The 22,560-nt window shown below is 28.6% G+C and overlaps 1 protein-coding gene across 1 annotated transcript in view; it reads left to right on the forward strand.

The window, feature by feature from the left end:
• Positions 1-22,508, forward strand: part of LOC132924145 (uncharacterized) — a 74,607-nt gene extending 52,099 nt beyond the window's left edge. The window contains exon 3 of the mRNA XM_060988270.1: positions 18,089-22,508. Within this exon, the coding sequence (XP_060844253.1) occupies positions 18,089-18,423 (335 nt within the window). The 3' untranslated portion in view covers positions 18,424-22,508. The remainder of the gene's footprint in view (positions 1-18,088) is intronic.
• Positions 22,509-22,560: the final 52 nt, after the last annotated feature.

The raw sequence follows: 22,560 nt of genomic DNA on the forward strand, positions 1-22,560 counted from the left end.
GCAGACAAAAGAACATAATTTAATTCTTTATTCAAAATTTACAACTATTAATGGTTTTAAGTGCATATGGATATGTATATAGGTATTATAAATGGATACTTTATTATTTATCAGTACTATTATTTGCGTTAATCAACTTATTCACGTCCTTCTTGTTCAATTATAGTAGATACATATTGTTTGTGAAATTCGGTGGTGGGCACATGATTTTTGTCATAATATGTGGGAGGAAGATATAATATTTTTAGACTTATACACACGATGAGTACAGTACACACGACTCACACTTTTAAGAAATACCGAATCAATATAGGTAAACTTTACTTATTATAGGTCATAGGTATTTGGAAATATCGAATTCACTTATTTTGGTATTGGTATTACTAAACTTTTTAATAATAAAAAAAAAATTAACTTCGTTATTTGTTACACAAAAAAAACATTACACAAATAATTTTCTATTTTCTTTTTCTTTTTTCAAACTTCTATTGCAAACCTACGTAAGTGGAAATAATGCATGTGTATACAGCCAAGTATAATTTTAGCAAGAAGTCAACAAAAATAAAAATGTATTTTTAGATGAGTTAATTAAATAATGTACGGTCCAAGTGAATAATATATTGAAAACTAAATTTAGAATTAAAAATAATATTGTATCTTTTATTATTATTTCTGATTAGAAAAAAAAATGAACACATTTCTTATGTTACCCTTACGAATACCGCCCATCACTGATGAAATATAACAAATAATATAAAAATTCTAAATTTTATAAGTGCACAAATTTCTATTACGATTGTCATCAGTCATTCAGGGTGCTCGATCAAGTTGTATCCGCAAATCAATTTTATTTTTAACCCATAAACAGCTAGAAAACGTCACCATAGACGATAGATCTATAGAGCTTATATTATGATACAAGCGAAAAACATGATTACGAGACTTGGTTATTTTTATTATCAATAGAAAAATAAATTTTATATAAAAAAAAAAATAATGCCACATAAAGTACCATCAATGGTTGGCCTCTTCACTCAAGCCCCCTGTCTGAATTGATGTAAATAGCCGTAATTTAACTTAACTTATTACGATTTGTAACTTTGTTACTTTATATTATGTTATTTTGTCTTTTCTATGTTAACTCTTTAATCACTTGTGCTTATTGTAAATAATTATTTTACAAATTGCACAATTTTCTAGCTTAAAAATAAAAAAATAAAAAAAATATCAAAAAATGTGATTAGTACCTGTAAAAAAAAATATTATTATTTTCATAATTTTTTTTTTTATTTAAATATTAATAGAAAGTCACGGGGGACTGTAACTCCCTCACCGCTTCCCTTGATTATTATTTTGTATGCTATGATGTATTATGAACAATAAATATAAAGTTGTGCTTGGCAAAGCTATCAATCACTTCGACGCTTACCATAATCTATTAAAAAATTTGAACAAACGCAATTTTACAAATGCCAAAATATTTTTTTTTAAAACATAAAATATATTTTTGGTTTTAAATTTTATAACATTTAAGAGTTAATTTAAGAATTCGTTTTATTCATTACATCTAGTAGTGGTTTATTCCTTTGTCAAAAAATAATATTTTTTGATATCACTTGTTGATATTATTATCTTTTTTATAGATAATGTTATGTACAGGATCTTATTTCTATGGTTATAATAAAGTGCCAAGTGTTAATCATTTAGTCTGTGATATAATTATTAATTACCAACTTATAAAATAATATGTTATCTAATGATATCTTATGTCACTAAGTTACACGATGGCATATAAAAATAACAATATACGATTGTTTTTTATTTAAAAATAATTCATAAATATTTATAATTATATTATCAAACCTTGCTCATATAAATAAGATTAAACATAAACATTTTCTGAAAAACCAACATTATATTAAGTTCCTAACTTATTTACATCGGAATTATTACAATGACTAGGGAATCCATGTGATGTAATATCATTTTTCATTAAATTGAATTAAAAATTAAAAATATTTTGAAACACGATATAATTGAAAAGAAAGCTTTAAGTTATAATTTATGACTAAAATTTTTGTAGTTATCCCTTGTACAATTATTGTCGAAAAGATATGATTTATTCAAATAAGTGAACAATCTATTTTTTACACACATATATATCGATATGTATATATTTGCAATTTTATATACACAAATAAAGTTTCACTTAGAACGATATACTATTTACTCCAAACGCATGATAATATACGATTACAAACATCTTATTAAGACACCTCGTTGACATTAATAATTTAACTGGTTTTTGATAACGTGTTTATAAATTAATAGTTTATATAGTGTATTAATAGTGCAACACGAAGTAATATGTATTTAATAGTTATAGCCTTATAGATAAATACTAATAAAAAAGCTGTCTACAGAAAATATAATTTATTGCATTTTATTTTTAAAGTTTAATATGAGTAATAAGTATATAACTATCTATTAATATTATATAATTATACAAATAATTACTTAAAGTATATTATGGTTTATCACCCTCTTATATAAGTGTGTGTTGGAGGGATTTTACATTTTATATTATATTAGTGATAATTTAATCTAACCTACAATAATAGACAAAATTAATAACACTATAGAAACTTTAATATAACATACATATTTTCATTTTTTTTTTATACGTATATTAAGAGATTTGAACGATTTAAGTCCTATATTAATCAATAGCAGATTTGTTTATACAAAAGACTCACAGATAATATACCTGCAAGTTTTTTATAATTTATTGTTTTCAGTAGATTCAGATTTATTTATTTTTTATTGAAGTAAATTTATTTTTTTTTTTTGCTATATGGCCTAAGTATATTTATTTTCTGTAGTTTCTCAAAATATAATAATTCTATATTACCATATTGATTAACATGTAGATTCGATGTACATTTATTAAGTATAAAGTACACCTATAATATACATTTGTTTTCAATGATAATAAATATTATTTAAATTTATTTAACAGAATACAATATATTTACGATTGAAAATAAACATATTTAACGAAAAAATTTAATTCCAATAGGCAATAATAATGATATTTGTTTTAAGTAATTTTAGTACCTAACTAAAATGTAGAAACGCATTTTATGTATCAGATTTAAATTTAACACAACCATAATAATAATAATATGCCATATTATTGTGTACCTATATTATGTAGGTACTTATAGCTAAGTATGCGATTTTATAATTGTTGGTCAGTAACATTAAATTTAACTTAATCGTTCGTCAGTTATTATCCGTTTTATTTCATACAATTAATATTATATTTTAATTATATAATACTTGAGTGATCTATAAAATATATTACGTAGATGATATTCTAAAAATGTGAATTAATATACTATACGAGTATAATAATATAGTTTTTCATATTTCCGTTTTTTCAATGGTTTTTTAATACTGACGGTTTGATGTCAATGACACGTGCAATACTAAAACGTATACAGTTATACGTATTCCGTAAGTTATATACCAAAGTACAAATTATATAAAAAAAAAAACAATTTTTGTACACCCAAGAAAAAGAAACGAAAACGTGAGAGTCAGTCTAAATTTGTAGACAAAGCTGTTTTCAGAATCCTTAAATCGTATCATCATTATATTGATTGCGTAAGCGTAACTGTAGGAGTGGCTAAGGGTTGATACCCTCAAAAACAAAAAAAATCACTAATAACTCGCTAAAGATAAATTTATCCCGGAAATTGTATAATATCAATTAAATTCAAAATAAATAATAACAATGCACATGACAAAGTAAAATGTATTACACGTGGCACTCACATATTCAACACTAATACCAGCAATGATATTACCGCAGTATACATAACTTCATAAGATATTCTCTGTGGTTTTTATTAATTTAATGATGTGTTTTTTTTTTTGTTTTAAGTTTTATTTTTATCTACGACATCGAGGATAACTCTAATAATATGACCCTAACCAGTCAAAATTAAAAGTATTATACTTTTAATGTACTTACCCTTATCTTTAGAAGAAGAAAAAATAATAAATTTTAATACAATCATCTGACTTTAAATTTGTCAAGAAAAACTTGAAACAACACTTTCATTAATAATAATAAAATTAAAGTATATAACTATATAAATATTATAAAAAATAATTATTTTGTGATATTATCTTTTTTAACAACAAATGGCAATGAATAGAGAAGTGAGGACAAAGCTCCAACGGGTTACTTTTTAGGAAAATGTATGTCGAAATGTATGTCCCTCTTCACCTCACTAAATGTTTAGGTTAATTGCGCCAATACAGATCGATTGATTCCTATAATAGGTGTACCTATAATACGCTGAGAAGAGAACACGTCGAAATGCAACATTTTTGATATTATATTATACACATAACGTTATGAATAAATAAATGTATTTTTTAATCATAATTCGTAAATATTATACATACATAAGTACACAATAATAAATGCAGTTGATTTACGATCAAAATAATATTGCTGTCAACAATATTATTGTTGTCTAATAAAACAAACACGAATGAAACGAGAAACTATAATATAATAATATGACGTTATACGCGCATTTGTGTATACATATTTACAATGGAGGAATTTCAAGGACTAGTGTATTTGGATTGTCTTGTTATGTTTATTGACTGTAATATCAAAAATCCGTATACACGGCGAGTGTTCCGCTTAATTTCCAAGTAGGTTTGCCAATAATAATAATAACATCATCATCATTCATCGCGCAGTAACAACTTCAAGTTCGCGTAGATTTCCACGAAATCCTAATATTGAAATATATCACTATAACTGATTCCGGATGTATTTCACCATATCACTTAAGGATATTGTTTCGAGTTAAAGAAAATTATATTACGGAACTTCATGAAATACTGGTTATAGACTTGTAGTTAATATCTGTAACTTGTTCATTTTGTAGCCCATTATAATAAAATCCTGGTACATGACAATATCTACTGTTTGAGTATCATATAGGTAGGTGGTGCTATTGAAGTGCAGTTGAATGCAATAAGATTGTTAATTCTATTAACTTAGGTATAATTAGAGTCCGGATATCCATGCACTTATATGCAAGACATTTAGTACCATAGAATTTAGTTATTTTTATTTAATATTTATAATTGCATCAATAACTTTAATTTAAAGTTTATACATATTATATCGTAGTTACAAATAGTTGTAATGCATGTGAGAAAAATAGTTAGTTAATGATAAGTATGGAAATGTATAGAACAAATTTGAAAAAATGAAAATTTTATAAAAAAAACTCCTTTAAATTATATTACAATAATTATATAGGTATGTTTCATATATATTTAATTCTGTAAAATTATTTTGACGATTTGTTAGAGTATGTATTTTGTGTGATAAAAAACTACATTATACATCAACAAATGTTATTGATGCATACTTAAAATCAGCCAATATACTAATAATGATTATTAAATTATTATTATTTTGGAAAATCGTTAAAAAGTGTGCTTTCGCCATGAATTATTTAAAAAAATATATCTTTCCGAAATTTTAGTCCCTTATTTTTGTAGATAACATCTTCATATTTATTTTTAATAACTGTACTAATCTCATTTTTAGGAAGAATATTTATAGAATTTTTAAGTTTTCGTACTACTTCTAATTCTGCGAGTATAGTCAATTTTATATTTCAAGTTACTTTCAATAATAATTGAAAAAGTTAGATTTGATATAAGGTTTGAAATTGGGTTTATTCAAAATGAATTTACAGATTTAAAAAATCAAAGTAGTTTAAATTATATATGTTATTGTATAATATGAAGAAAATATATTTCAATAAAGAATATGCATTAACATCCAAAATGTACAAAAATATGCAATATGCCAATATGAAATGTTGTTATTTTATCAATCAAGTAATAATTATATTATACAATATGATATAGAAATTAGTAACATGCATTTTATGCAAAATCCGGTATTTACTTAGAAGTTATAACTTATAACTCATCTCATAACTTCGGTACTGTATAATGATTATAATGTACATTACACGTGTAATTTATGTATTAGTGTCATTAAAATTATATCTAATTACGTGTACGTTCTAAGTGTGAAATAAAGAAGAAGTAATTAGGTACAAATTAAAATGTGGAAATCATATAACTAGTTTTAATTAAAATCTAAGATTTTACCAAAATTTATCTAAAAATAAAGTTCAAATGAAACTAATTAAATCACTTCATCGTTAGCTAAATTTACCAAGTAAAAAATAAATTTATATGTTTTTTTTAAATATTCTTTGAACAAATCATATTAATAATATTAATAAATAAATTTACCTTGTATTTAAAATTGCTCAAATATCAAATCTTTGAGACAAAATCACAAACATAATAATAAAAAATCTCGGATAAGACAGCGTTACTTATACGTATTCTGGCCAAAATCTAAAATTTTACACTAAAATTATGTAAAAAAATACGATTGCATTTAATTATCATTATTTTTACCATATTTGTGGAGAATAGAAATATTATATATTTATAACTAATCTTTAATAAAATGAACTTATTATTTGTTTATTTTTAAAAATAAACGTTTGAATGAAATAAAATTAAAAAAATATTATCTGTTTATCTATATGATTAACTTCATAATAATAATAATAATAATAAACAAATAATAAAAAGAATTCTTGATATTAATATTACAATGAAATTCTTCGAAGCAAGTCCCTGCAGTCTGTACACAAAGGTATTTTGCATTCTGTGCATTGGTACTGTGTTTGTTTTCTAGTTTTCTTTTTTGTACAATTTTTGCAATTTATATAATAATCCTTTCTTTTGATATTGAGTGGTAGTTGTATCAACAACAATGAGTGTGGTTCTAAGATATGGCATAGATAAATTGTATTATTATGTCGTAACGTTATAAAATAATAATAATAATATCGAATATTATAGGTTTGACGGAAATACCAAAAATAATGAAAAAAAAAAATAATAGTCAGTGCCCAACGTTTTGAAGTTCTGTAGTGGAAAAATAAAACATGCTCTCTCATATGAAACCGTTGAAAATATTACTGCTATAACAGTACTGCGTGTATTTTAACGGTTTCTATTATACAACAATAGTGATACATATACATCAACTTTTGAAATTACTGCTATAGCAGTATTATAGCTATCCGCGAATAAGTTAATATTGTATAAAAAAAAATACACTCTATAATCTATAGAACATTAGGTCGTCACTGGCAAAGCTGTTTAAATAGTAGGTATATAACGTTGTAAAATATAGAAATTAGTAATAACAAAATCTTATAAGTACAAAGAATATTTTGTACAATGACTTTAAACAGTTCTATATTTGGAGATGTACAAAAAAAAAATGTCCTCTCTATAGAGGACACCGTAATCACATTATCATTATATTAGGTACGTATGCTGTCTCCGTCTTACAAGCATATAACACAGCAAATTTTACGTTCATAATCATTGAATTTTACTCTATTACTTTTAAAATTATAATGAATTGACTATTATAAGATGTAAAGGTAAGATTTATCAAAGACATATTATTTATCTGAGGCTTTTATTAGCACTTTGATATTACCATGCAAATTATGAACATTTTAAAATATACAAAAAATATACACTTTTAATAACTTGAAACATAATTAATATTATATTAAAAAAGCCTCTGAGATGTCCAAGATAATAATCTTACTTTTAAATTGTATAATATTTATAAAACTATTTTAAAATTAGTTATATTTAGTATATTATGTAATCGTCATTATTGAAAAAAATACAAACAATAAGTTTACGGTATTAAAAACACAAATTATTCTTAAACCGATCGCCGCGACCGATATTCGTTAATAAATAAGTTTTATTTTATGCGAGTAAAAAAAAAATTGTTTTTGTAGAGAATCGTGGAACCGGTAATGTCCGTGTTTAGTGGAAACGAGTATTGGGTGGAAAATGGCAAGGTTCATTTTTGGTGAAAACATGTTACACGCCCACTCGAAACAATATAGTAGATATATACTATAATACGTCTAATGTCTATATATACACCAAGCGATTTACCCGGTTTTGTTTTCATTGAATTTTAAAATGTATCATTTATTTTACGTGTAAGAACAAATAGAATCACTAGAATCAGTGTGTGGGTATACAAGCTCATAATATTATTAAAATGGTGTAATGTCTCGACAACGTCATAAGAATATCTAATTATTAGTAACTATTAGTCATCATGTACCTACATTATATGGGCAAGGATATCTCTGTACTCTGCAGTAGAGATCAACTGAAAAAAAAAACAATTATTTTATATTTAAGAGAATACTGTCGGTTTAAAATTAAGTGATTAAAATATATTATTATAAATAGATACCACAAAAATAATAAGCAAAATTGTGGCTCGGCGACGATGACATCACGCTTCACCACCTACCCGCCAGTTTCTCGACACCAAAACGGTTCCTATATTGGCTATATTTGAGTGGCCAACTCCTTCGGGCTGCATATCGCGATGCTCATTTAAATATTATCATCACACGCAAAAATGAGCAAATAACGATGCTGTTTGTGTGAATTAATAAAACATATTTTATTACATATATATATGTGGTGTCTAATTTATAGCTTTGAACCATCATAGAAAAATGTTCAGTAAATTTACGTAAATTATTTTTATAGGTATGATAATAATATAATAATATTTCTGTTTAATAAATTTATTACAAACTCAATAATATTTTTATCATTAATTATATCAGGTAATAACTAGTTGTGTTATTAGTTAATGTTTTTATACATACGAATACAATATTAAAAAAAGGAGTTACTCGATTTTATGATCAGTAAAAAATCCACAGTTAAAACATATCAGTAAAATTTATCGTTTTCCTTCCTCTAATATAAGAGGTTCATAGATACCACTGAATATTTTAGCTAAATATCCTCATACCGAAATGGGATTTTCATAGTGCACAGCTTAAAAGAATATGCAAGTACACATTTTGAAAAAATGTCAACATATTAATCACTTTTGGTAATAAGTGCATGCCAGAGGCATATTTACGATTTTGGCGCCCTTTTTCCTCCAAAAAACTTTAAATTTAACTTTTAGCGTGGTGCACCTTTAAAAGACTTACAATTTAGAGCCCGGGGCGATTCTCCCCTTTCGCCCCCCTAAATACGCCTTTGGTTATTAAGCCTGATACTGTAAAATGAATATTTTTACACAGATAATTTAGAAAAAAATATTTGTACAAAAATTGTTCAATGAATAAATAGGCAATTAAAATTTGTAAAAAAAAATTGATGTTGCCATTAAAAAAAAATAAATTGTATTGTACTTGTACATGCACGTGTACCATCCATAAAGGGTTAAATTTTTGAAATTTTTTCAAAATACATATTTTAATACTCTATTTCCGTTTCTAAAACCTCATTTCGATGTGATGTCGTCCAGCTGAAATATTAATTAGTGGTACTTCGTAGCGTCAACACTACACCGTAAATGTATTATGTATTATTCTCAATGAACACGGGGCTGAAACTTAATAGCTAAAAATAACTGGCCAGTTTTAATTAAATATTTGTTAATGTCCTTCGATTATTTTTAAGGAATTAATATTACATAAATTAAAATTAGACGTCTATCTCACAAAAACATTGTAAAGTCGTGTATATATTTACTTCGACTAATTTCGAAACTTATATATTCATAGAAAACGTATACTTTATACTACCTACCTATATCTATGTTACTTGTAGTTGATAATAATTTTTTTTTTAATAATAAAAAAATCGACAAAAAAAAACCGATGCTGAAAACTAATTAGGCGTAGGTAGTTAATTTACGAGTAGAGTGTGTGTACAGCGCGACACAACTTGCTCATTTATGGACTCGGTCGAAGCTCATTCGTAAATATAAGTGCCTATATTATATTATTGTACCTACACTAGTCCCGCGTGTCTTAAATTAACTTTTCGAGGTCTTCGCGTTGCCTGTGCACTGCAGTGCGCGTAAAAAACCATTCGGATAAAACGTAATCGGGAACAATACATGCAATATAGGTAGGTACCTACTTCTTAATATTATACCTACGCGTTGGGTAGTCATGGTTACACACGGTTTCCACGCGGTTTAAAACAATGTTCACCGCGGAGAATATAAAATGTCGCTGAAAATATGCCCGCGATATAACATAATAATATTATTATAATATACGCGTACGTTATTGTATCGACATTACGATCTATCGTTACTCGCCGAGCCAGAGGTTAAGCCGCGGTATTATAGATACGAATCGTTACAATAGTCGCAACGAATATGTAGGTTAATTCACAGCACCGCAAGGGTCAATAACTATTTTATTAGGTTCACGGACGAATGTGTTCAATGGAACGAAGGTAAATCTCATCGTCGTCATCTACACGATCTTCGGTCCTCCCTGTAAGAATACCACCTATACGTGTATAGGCGTAGTTGAGTTTTCCTTTCATATTTTATATTGCTTCTTGCGGTCGTGTGGACCGAGCGCGCGTGTACCTCCTATATATATATATGAGTGCTAATAATATAACGACAGCGGACTGTATAAGAGTATATCGGACCGCACGCCGCCGCCGTATAGTCACACGCGAGCAATACATATAATTACTGTGATATTGTGGAAATCTCGATGCTGTTTCGTATCAAAGCGCGATTATATTCGAGTATTAGCCCTTTTAAATTCTGAGTTGAGTGACGAATGAACATAATATATTATATTATTGATTTTACAAAGATGTGTGTTTTTTTCTCGGCATCACGTCATCGCCTTGTGGGGACTATATAAATACTACAATTTTCAATTTTAATATTGGATTTTGGCTATAAATTGAATCTAGTTAGTACTTTGAGGGGGTCAAAAATTACAATTACTTTATAAAATAACCAAGAAAAAAACTAGAATTTTCACGAAAAACCAGATTTGGCGAAATTAATTTTTTTTTCTATTATATATTATGTCGACAACAGTATTTTCGCTGGATCAAAAAGTATCGACGTTCTATACAATATAAGATTTCTCAGAAATTATTCGTTTACCAATGGATACTTGAAACTTATAACGTATAATATAATATTTTATACCTATACAATGACAATGACATTTTTAAATGCATTTTTTTACGCAAAATGTAATTCAACCTACTGCATCACTAATAGTAAAATAAATACTTAGTGATAAGGCAGACACATTGTTCTTCGCTCAGAATCGTTTTTCGTAATGCGATGATTTATCATTGAATTCAAATTTAACATATATACATTATAATGACTTACTACTCAATGACGAAGTACTACACTTGACACCTACTGTACAGCAGATTACACCGGTTACCTACTTTCCCCCTTTTTTTGTCGATTATTGTTATTATTTTTAACGAGCAACGACTTGATTAAACAACCTCGATCGGTTATCGTTAAACAATATTATTATATATATTATATTCTACGCCCACGAATTCTGTCACTTATTTTTCGTGCAATAAAAATAGCTGATCTATACTTAATGAGTATAAAGTGGATAATAAACGTATAGCATAATTTACAATTATAATTTCATTTTCCGACTATCATCTCGAATATCTTCCAATTAACATCAAGACAAATAACAATCGATAATTATTTAAGTCTATGTCGGCCGTCGCATATAATGTGTATTTTAATAATTATTATTATCTATACAAATTAGATATCGATAAATCAAAATATGTGTAGATATGTTATTTAAATGTGTATAGTAAATATAATAGGTCCATAGTATAGTTATGTGTTTAGAAGATATAGGGAGTAGAGACTGTGATGCTCATTATTAATATTAGTCTATTAACATATTTTATAATTTTTAAATATGGTCGTCCAAGTAGTAGGCAAAATATACTAGAATATTATATTTATTCTATATTTTTTTTTATTCATTTTTAAGAACTTCATATCATTTTAATGACTGAGAAACTTCTCATTTGAATTTTGAATTAGGTATATATGCCAATACATTCGACAAAATTATCCACTTAATACTTAAGGAGTTTAAGTAATACAAAAAAATCTTAAAAATTTGAAAATACAGTCTATAAACATATATATTTAAAAACTTAAAAAATCAGAATTTGATCATACTCAGTGAATATATATATATATGTGTGTAGAGAGAGAGAGAGAAAAAATGACATAATATTATGTATGTTTCTTTAGCGTTGGTCTGACAGTGATGGCTTTGTAATCAATAACACCATTAGCGACCGCGCCGTTTAAAAAACAGATTTTCAATTGATTTCACGTAACCGCAACTACTGCAGTATTAATTATAATATTTAATAATATTAAATAATAGTAAATAATATATTGACTTTTAAATTTTAATTAAAACTTGGGTTAATACAATAGATACCGCGATTGTACTTGTACCAGAACGTACGAAGGTGTATGCAGTGGGGGGAAGTACTTGTGCACATAAATTGTAATTTTCGATTATTTTTTTTCCACTCCACGTGTCTCTGTGCCGTTTTGTACATTCGTTTGAATAAAATATTAATTCAAAATCAAATTGAAATCATACGCGCGGACAAATTTCTATTGGACAATATATTCTATTATATTACATTATGTAATATTGCAATCATATAGATATTATATGTACTCAAAAATAAATATTACCACGGCAGTTAGGGGGGTAGGTATACAACGTGAAAAGTATAAGCCCCTCAACAATAAAACATATTTTATGAATTCGCTCGCATTGGAATAGTTCTTATACATATATATATATAATATATGTTTATACTGTACAATATATGAATGTATAATTTAATCGTCATTTCTTCTTCGGCATTGAGCGTTATGATATTATATTGAGTATAATACATACGTAGGTACATCACGTGATGTACGGCTATTATAATAGTTTTATATTATGTTATTTACGTACAAAGCAATTATTACACACGTATAAGAATGTGTTAACGAGATAGCAATTAAAATAATATTATATTATATTATTCAAAAGAAGCAAAACACGACAATTTTATTTAATGACTGAAATCAAATTATGTGTGTATACTTTATTTAGCCACGTGGCCGAGCATTGAATAGCTTATATATGGTATATGCGCTTAATTCTTAAAACTATCACAATTAATTACGCGTAATGCTGAAAATTGTTTTTTATTTTCACTCCATTATTTCTATGGACCGTATTATGTGTGCTGTGTGTATCGTGTGCATATTGAATACCATATTATTCCGTTGAGCGTTTATTTCCGATTTTGTAGACTGCAAGAAGAAAATGCATTTTTTTTTTTCCTAAACCGTTTATAAGATATATAAGAAATACTATCATAAACATTCGATTGAGACTTCAAGTATCTATTGTATAACATATATGTATGTAAAATAAGTATAACTTCGATTTAACCGAATTGATAAGTACTTGCAGATACGGTGACGGCGGCGGGTTTCCGATCCGTGTGCTATATTGTGATATATAATTTAATAATATCATCTACGCAAGATAGAACACCTTACACGTTGACAAGGCTGGGCATTGACGATTTAATGTTTAAATTAACTTACTTTTAACTAAGTTACATAACGAGTTTGGTAGGTACTTTTTTTCAAATATAACTTTTAATTTAATGAGTACACGCCTTGTTTCCAATGATAATATGTAGTCATGCAGTTATTAATCACTTAAATTTTATCGTCAAGTTAAGGTAATTGGTTTTTTCCTTATTACATAAAATCCGTAGATATAAAATATATTTTGTTTTGTTCAAACATTTAATTGTTTTATAGAGAAAATAATAATAATAATCGGAAAATAGTATTATTTATAAATGTAATAAGATTATAATCTGACCCGAACATGTATTAATTTAAAATCTCACAACATAACACTAATAGACCCAATTTGACGTTCAAAAAAAAAGTGCCATGGTTTATTAATATAAACCTAAATTATTTATAACTTAATTTAGTAAGGTTCCATCATTGGTCTACCTTTTTAGTTTTTCTGTCAATTACTCTTCTACTATTTATTATTTTTTATATATATTTCTGTTTTTGAATACCTATAAATGTATATATATTTTTATCAAATATCCTTTGACATAGATTGTAAATTAGCAGTTAAAAAAATTATGTTATAGATTTTTAACAAATTTATGTTACTTTTTTTTCTAATTAATTAGTAACGTTTTTAAGTTAAAAAATATAACTTGACTTAATAGTTTATTTATTAACTTAACAAGTTAAAAAAAAATAATTGTCCAGCCTTGCAGATTGACCTTATATTATATAATTAATCTTTTTTTTTCTAATTTTTTTTTTTATGAATTTAAAAACAAAGATTATAATTAAAGGTTATATATATATATTAAATATTAATCGAACAATTCAATCAACAAATCAATAATATTATTTTACAACAGCTTAATCGTAAATGTCAATGTTTTATTTTTATATACCTATATATATATATATTTTTAATTTTTTTTAAATAATTTTAAGGGACTCCAAGTATTATTATTCATTGTTTGTATTTTATAATATTAAACCCCATCACTTGTATTCAATTTTCAACGTGGATAGGACGTGTTATACTTTTATATATTATATACCTATAAAATGCAGCGAATATAAGTGTTCAATAAATGTTTTCCGAACCAAACAATAACTAATAAATGACAAAATAAGTTAAGCCTGGTGCCTATATAATTCCCGATCAGCGTCAAAAACATCTGATCATTAATATCATAACATTACAATTAAATATCTATATACCCACGCATTTTGATGTGCGGCTGCTCTTTTCATAATCATTACTCATACAGTCATACTAAGCCTGATGGTTTTCTTGTTTTCGTTTAAGTATCCATAAACGAGTCCGATTAATGATGCTTCACACTATGTTTGCTCGTATAATTTATATAGGTAACTAATAGAGCAGCTGCACTCGTGTGTGTTTAATCGTTGCGCAATATACATACCATTATTGGAGATTACCGCAACGACCGTTATACCACCCTTGCGCCAAGTTATTGAAAATGTATTTTAATAAATGCTAATGGTTTATGGGCCCTCTTTTTCATAAATATGCAAAATTTCCTAACCTGAAGCTTTTCTCGTATTACAAAACGTTCAAAAAAAAAAATTTCGTATGAGTTTTTCGGGGCTTAGACCTCAGCCGACCCCTTGCTATTTACGACTACAATGACTACATAGATTGTACAATTTCTTTTTTTTTAAATAAAAATAATGAAAGATGAGCTACCATATTGAACGTTTAGTCAAATACGCAGTATGATAAAATAATAAGATATAAATTAAAACGTTGTTTATTTATTGCCTTATTGGTCAACCAATCGGCATGCACATATACGCACTGTCATGTTAAGGCGTAGACGACGTACCGATTAAAAATTAAACGGTTTGATATTCAAAGCAAGACGATATTTGACAACCATATCCTACTGTGAGCAGTGTGAGCACACTATAATCTATATGATTATATTGCACCACCAAATATAATGTAACTAACGAGTATTTAACGTGTACGTATACGTGTGTCATGTGGCCTTGTTATGCCTACTCGTATAATAATATGACCACACAATGATAATAATAATTTGTGAAATTTTTATTTCACTAAGCGTTTATTCCCAGCTGTATATTATATTTTTCCTCGGAATCGTGAATAATATCAATGATGGCTACAGTGTATATAGGTATAGCTGAAAGGCTTGAAATTGTATTTAAATATAAAAAGAAATTGTTAAAAATGATCTAAGAAATCAAAAGTAATATCAAAATTTCAATTTTGATATTACTTTAATTATAATCTAATAGAAAAAATATAAATCGATTTAAAATTTAACAATATTCGATAGTCCCATAATATTTGTCACCGATAAGTAATAATAAACGACTAATATTTCATTTTCTTAGGCCCTTTTTATAGACAAACGTAACGATGAATATTGAATGCTCGAACGATGACTGGTTAGGTTGTAGTTAGAAATCAAAATTAAAATCGTAAAAGTGATGTAAGCATCGAGGACTTCATTATAGCGGGGACAGACGGGGGGCATTTGATGTAAAATAAGTTCTCATGATCTGATAACATTTTCTATACCAAACAATTTTTCAGTCGGTAAGAATGCTCTTAACCTCAGTTATAAATCGTTATCATTTTTACATATTACTGTACAGAAAATTATTATAAAAGCAAAATTTTAACAACTGACTGATACCACGAATCATGAATATATCCTTTAAGAACTCGATTGATATTCTATTCTACGGATATCATAGTACACTCGCGAAGTAATATAGTCAACAGGGTACACTCAGTTACAGATGACCACATTTTATTATGATAAAAACTTGTTATTTTATCATGTCTTGAATCGTTATTGTCATCCTTATTGAACATTATACACCTAAATGTTATACCGACTTTTGGTACAATCAACCAATTGTACTCCGAGTATTAGTATGATGTATCGTAAAAATATGTGTAAACTGTATTGTATCTAATTGAGTCGGGCATATCATATAGGCAACTTAAAATACTTAAATAATCATTAGTTGATCAAAATAAAATAATATATTGTTCATAATATGTTCAAGGCTCGGCTCTTTATGCGCTAAACAATAATAAAATATATGCATACACAATATGCACTAAAATAACTAAATATTGTATATTATGCATTTATGTAAGAATAAATGTGAAAAAAGCATATTTAAAAAAAATAATTATAGTCAAATGCAAAAATATGCATTATCTTTCTTATTATCATCAAAACATAATATTTTATTCTTTAATTTAGCTTTATATATTAATACTAAATAATAATCATAGGTAAATACAAAATAAAAATTGTTAATCTATTATTATTATAATTTAAAATATAATTTGATAAATGGGAGTATATGAAGACTTATTATTTTAATACTGAATGATTATAGCAAATAGCACTACAAGAAATATTTGATCCTAATTGATGTCACACAATTTTTACATTTTTTTTTTCGAGAAAATAAAAAACTAGTAATTTTTCCATTTTTTCTAAGAAATATTAGATAATATGATAATAATAGAAAAAAGTATTGAAATTCCTATGCATGATATACATAAAACGCTATATATTTTTAAAAATGTTACAAATATTTTAGTTAGGTAAAGGACTAGGATATATAAAACGTAAAGATTGACATTGACGAGTGAAAAAGTTAAGCTTTCAATAAGTTATATTATAGGTATAATCATATAAATTGCCGTGGAAAATTAGAATTTATCACAAATACATTGATTTCAAATCATACAAAAATAAAAATATATCAGATAACCCTGTTTAACGTTTAAAGATTTCGGTCTTGCGATACTTTAAAAATACACCTAAATGACTTATAACTTCAGTCAGTACCTACTGTTAGTATGGTTCTATATAATTGGATGGCTTCCCTTTCTGTAATATTTTTCTCGTAAATTTCCATCGTAAATATTATTAAACACTATAATATATATATATATTTTGTGTATATTATTATTATATACTTTCATGAACTTTGTATATAATATAGTGTTTCACATTGTGGTCGCAAGTACTCGGATAACACGTCTAATTGATTTTTCGACTTTTAACATTAAACTCGACTCGATTTTTTCCATATAACAAGTTAAATATTGATAAGTTGAAAAAATAAGTTAACTGGCCCAGCTTTGCAGATCATTATAGATCTCAATATTGTCGCATAACACATCGAGTTTTTATTTTTTATTTACTAATATTGTAAAGTAATCGATGATCATATATACCTACGATTATCGCAACAATATCTAACCGATTACCATGGCTTATATTAACTCACGCCGCATATCACCCCACCCCCACCCCCCAAAAATCATTATAATTTGATAATTCATCTGCAGTCACTATATATTGTTACGATTTTGTGTGTTTCCGGTACCCGCGTACCGCGCAGTCCAGCGGAGGAGGAACGAAAAGAACTCGCGAAAGCACGACGCCGACTCGCTGCCCAGCTACACGATCGTCACGGGACTGCCCACGTACGACGAGGCGGTGGAGCGCATGAGGGGCGGCTTCAGCTACGGCGGCGCGGCGCCCGTCCGCGACAACAAGCCGCCGTCCAAGCAGCACGCGCCCGTCACCGTGTCCGTGGTGTGCGTCAGCGACCCGACGCCGCCCAAGCCCGACCCCAAGTTCGGGCTGGTGTCGCACAGCCTGTTCGTGCACGACGACGGGTGCAGCCACTGCCTGTCCGTCCAGGAGCTGTTGGAGACGTACAACGTGCGATAGGGGCCGCGCGCCCGTCCGCCACCCCGCCCTCCGCCCAACACACGCACCCCGCCACCCCTCTCGCCCGCCGAGACGCCGCCCGGTGTGATAATTTATTTTAATATATTATACCTAACGATATTATATTATTATATCGATGTAGAGCTGCGTTGTCGCGCGCGTCATATATTATAATATTATAATATTGTCGTTATGACCCGCGACGAGGCGCGTTCGTGCAGTGTGCGCATAGGATATTAGCCGTCGTGTCCAGACCTGCGCGTGTATGTGCCGCGATAATTAGAGACGTGATGGACCCAAAACCGCCCCAGAAAAATATAATATTATTATTATCGTTTATTTATATTATTTATTTGGTACCGAACACCCGTATACACCTGTTTCGCGTATACAATACAACGCCTATAATATGTGAACAACATTAATATCAATTGCAGTGATACCGCGAAAGACGTACCGCCACCGCCGATTGCCCGCGTCGAACGATAGAATTGAACGCGACTGCATCACGTCATAATAATATTATCGTAGACGCGAGTTCGATGTACGCATTTCCGTCGGGAGCGCGCACAGATGAGAAGAGAACTCGATGTACGTCGTTTTTGAAACTAAAAAATATATGTTATTAGTCGCGACGATAAAAAAAAATAGCCTGTTTTCAAACAAACCGTATAAATGTTGTGTTATCACTCCGTCGCTGTATAATAATATGCTCGTGTTTCATAAAATTCCGCCAACACCCTTTATTGTAGATGTAGTATAAATGTCATTGAATTTGTCGGTATAATATATATATATATACGTATTCGTGTTGTATATAAACAACGAACGATGTGTTCAAACGGCGGCGGTCGTTGGTTGATCTATCGACGATTTTAAAACAGTTTTTTAAATTTCATAAATGGCGGAAAAAATATTTCAATAATAGTTACCCGTCAAATAATCGAAAAAACATGATATATCAAGAACATTCCCTGTATATATAGTGCACAATGTAGTTATTGAAAAGTCATATTATAACATAATATTATGTCACGCGTCAGCTGTGACACCAATTATATTGTAATATTGTATTTCAGTTTTTTCAGCTCGTCATCGGATCCTATAATATGCAAATCAATATTATCAATGCTTATAGTGGTTTAAGTTATTATATACATATACTATGATAATGTACGAAAACGATCGTTACGTGTATTTTTACAGAGTTAACTTAGGTCACCTTATTAGCTCATTTGGCGGCGGCTTGGCTTGAATCTTGCAGTTCCGCCTCATTACTACGATACTCAGTTACTACATAACATGTATAGATAAGTGACACGACTAGGTGGTTAAATCATATATAGGTCTACGACTAATACGCGTCTCCTACTACACTTCGCTGTTTCAGATTTCCTATACGTTTCCGATATTATATACGAAACAACCCCATATTAAGCAAAAATAGGGGCAATTAAAGTGGCTAAGCCGTTAAAAATTTGCTTAGCTTTTTCCACCCTAAAAATAAATAAACTGCATTAAAAAATTCTCGATTTTATAAAACATATAAATAGGTTTAAGTGAATTAAAGTGGACATCATAACTTGTTATTATAATACAAGTTATATACCTAATAGCGCGCGTGTAAAAATTTAATTCATAGCGTCTTATCGCTATAGAGAAAAAACCAATACAACCAATATTTCGAATTCTATTATACTATAACAAATAGATACCTAATTTATTGTTATATAAAAAAAAAAATGAAAATTGATCGCAAACTAAGTATATTACCAATAGTTTTTAAATGTTGACAAGAAAATAAAAAATAAAAAATTGTGTATCAATATACGAGTGCGCGACACACGCGTCGTGCTAACGATAATTAAATAAACTTATAAACAGTCATCGTGATCTACAAGCCCATTTAAGATAAAATCTTATTTTATACATAATACCTCGCTATGCACTATACTTTAAGTAGGAATTTTTTTTTCGAGAGAGAAATATAGAGTAGAGGAATATTAAGTCCGACGAAAATTCCATGTGAGCAAATAATACGCGTACCCATAATTTGTACATATATAATAATATTTAAAATCAAATATTTTATAGGTACGATTAAATTACCGTCAAACATTTAAGATTGTTGAAAATCCCTCTCCCCCCCCAACATGTATATATACGTATAATAGCGTTAATGGCCAACGAGCTCTGCCGGTGTCGCCGGTGTCGTACTTTTCTCTCGCCCCGCACGTCAAAAATCTGCTGTACACCGCGGATACCTCCACCGTATATAGAAGGGGTTCGACTAATGCCATACGCGTAATATCATAATGCACCGCAATAATATACGCGCCATATTATATTATAATAGTATATATTATATAGCACGTACGAACCGCTAAGATATTACACACACCAATACACGCGCGCGTAAAGCATGTGCGGCAGTCCTATGTTATTTAGGTATATATAATAATATCATATTACGCTCTCCTCGAAAAGCCTTTGTGGCGCGCGACTTCCGCCGTTACGCTTACGACTTTGACTTTGTGTTGTGTTTTTTGTTGTTGTTGTTTTCTGTCGTCGGCGTAATACGTATAATACGAGTGTGCACTGTGCGACGTACTTGATTATCGACCGCCACGAGACTCGTACTCGATTTGACAACATCATATTATCGAATACAATATATAATTTCAATATTACATATTATTATGATAGTATATATGGCACAGTCGCGTAGTCGCGCAAAAGATATATCATAATAATAATATATGTTTTGTGTTATTCGAAAACGGTTGTTTTGCTCGTGTCCAAACCGTTCGAGTCGGTTACGTCGCCTTAAATATAAAAACAAAAATATAGTGATTAGCTATAAAAAAAAACAATTACTACCAATATAGAAATAACAACACTAAATTATTTAAAACGATCTTCCCCCCGATCAATTAACAAATAACATTTTTTTTGCCTTTAATTTTTGATTAATTTTACGGGTTGAGTCACACTTATTCTTCTCGACTTCTCGAGTCGCGCTCAGTACAGAAAAAAATGTAATTTTCGCATTCGGCCTTAAAAAATGTAACGTTCCAATTACTGCTCTCCAGAAATCCTTCCACGACGTGTACAGCACCACTTAACACCTCATTTACATGCTTTATTTATTTATAAAACGTATAATTTTCGTATACAACTAAATCACAGGCACGTTCACTTTTATAACGATTCTTAAATTACCTGACGGAGACTTTATAGAGTTTACAGACATGCATGATATTATATAATATGATGTATAAATACATAAAATATTCGATTCAAATTCAAATTAATATTTACAAGTTGATGAAATGATCAGATCGAGAACAATTATTATACGAACGTCACTATTTTTGAAGCCGATTGTGAGTAGAACATTTTTTGTTTAGGTGAGGAGTTGAGCAGTTCAACTACCCCAAATTTGACATTTTACATGCTCCGGGGGAGGGTCGGAGCCGAAGCCCACCCCCTTTGACGCGTCACTGAAATAGGTTAGTGTTTGGTGTTATCTGCGGTTTCTGTTGCAATCGTAAACGATAAACGATAGATTTAGCAATGCAGTTTGCTCACGTAATATTATATTAATATAACACTGTTTGATATTAGTCTACCTATGTATATAATAATATATTTATTGTACCCTACACGGCGTTTTAAGATTGTGAGAATTCGTTCACGTCGGTTTTACGAGTTCAAATTAAATAACGCACACCGCCGTTGACGTTTCAAAATTTTCGTCTTTTGGTCGAATCGCCGCCCAAAATCATTTAGATAGTCGCTTATCGTTATAATAAACATATTACGATATTATGTCTAATATATAGCTTATAGTGTAAAATTATTGTATTTATTTAATTATTATATTATTGTTTTTTTTTTTTGACTGCCATCATGTAAACTATTATATGAATATATTTATTATTATTATTATATGTAATATGTATTTAATGTCAGCCGATAGAATTTCACTTTTAACTAGTTATAATAATATAAAGTCATTTGATTAAGAGCCAGACGTGTGTTTCATTTTTAAATTATTATATGAATAAATATTATAAACAAAATTATTTGTATATTTTTTCGTCGAACCTTCTACTTACATACCAATCTCTATAA

Source organism: Rhopalosiphum padi, chromosome 3, assembly GCF_020882245.1.
Source record: "Rhopalosiphum padi isolate XX-2018 chromosome 3, ASM2088224v1, whole genome shotgun sequence".
Lineage (NCBI taxonomy): Eukaryota > Metazoa > Arthropoda > Insecta > Hemiptera > Aphididae > Rhopalosiphum > Rhopalosiphum padi.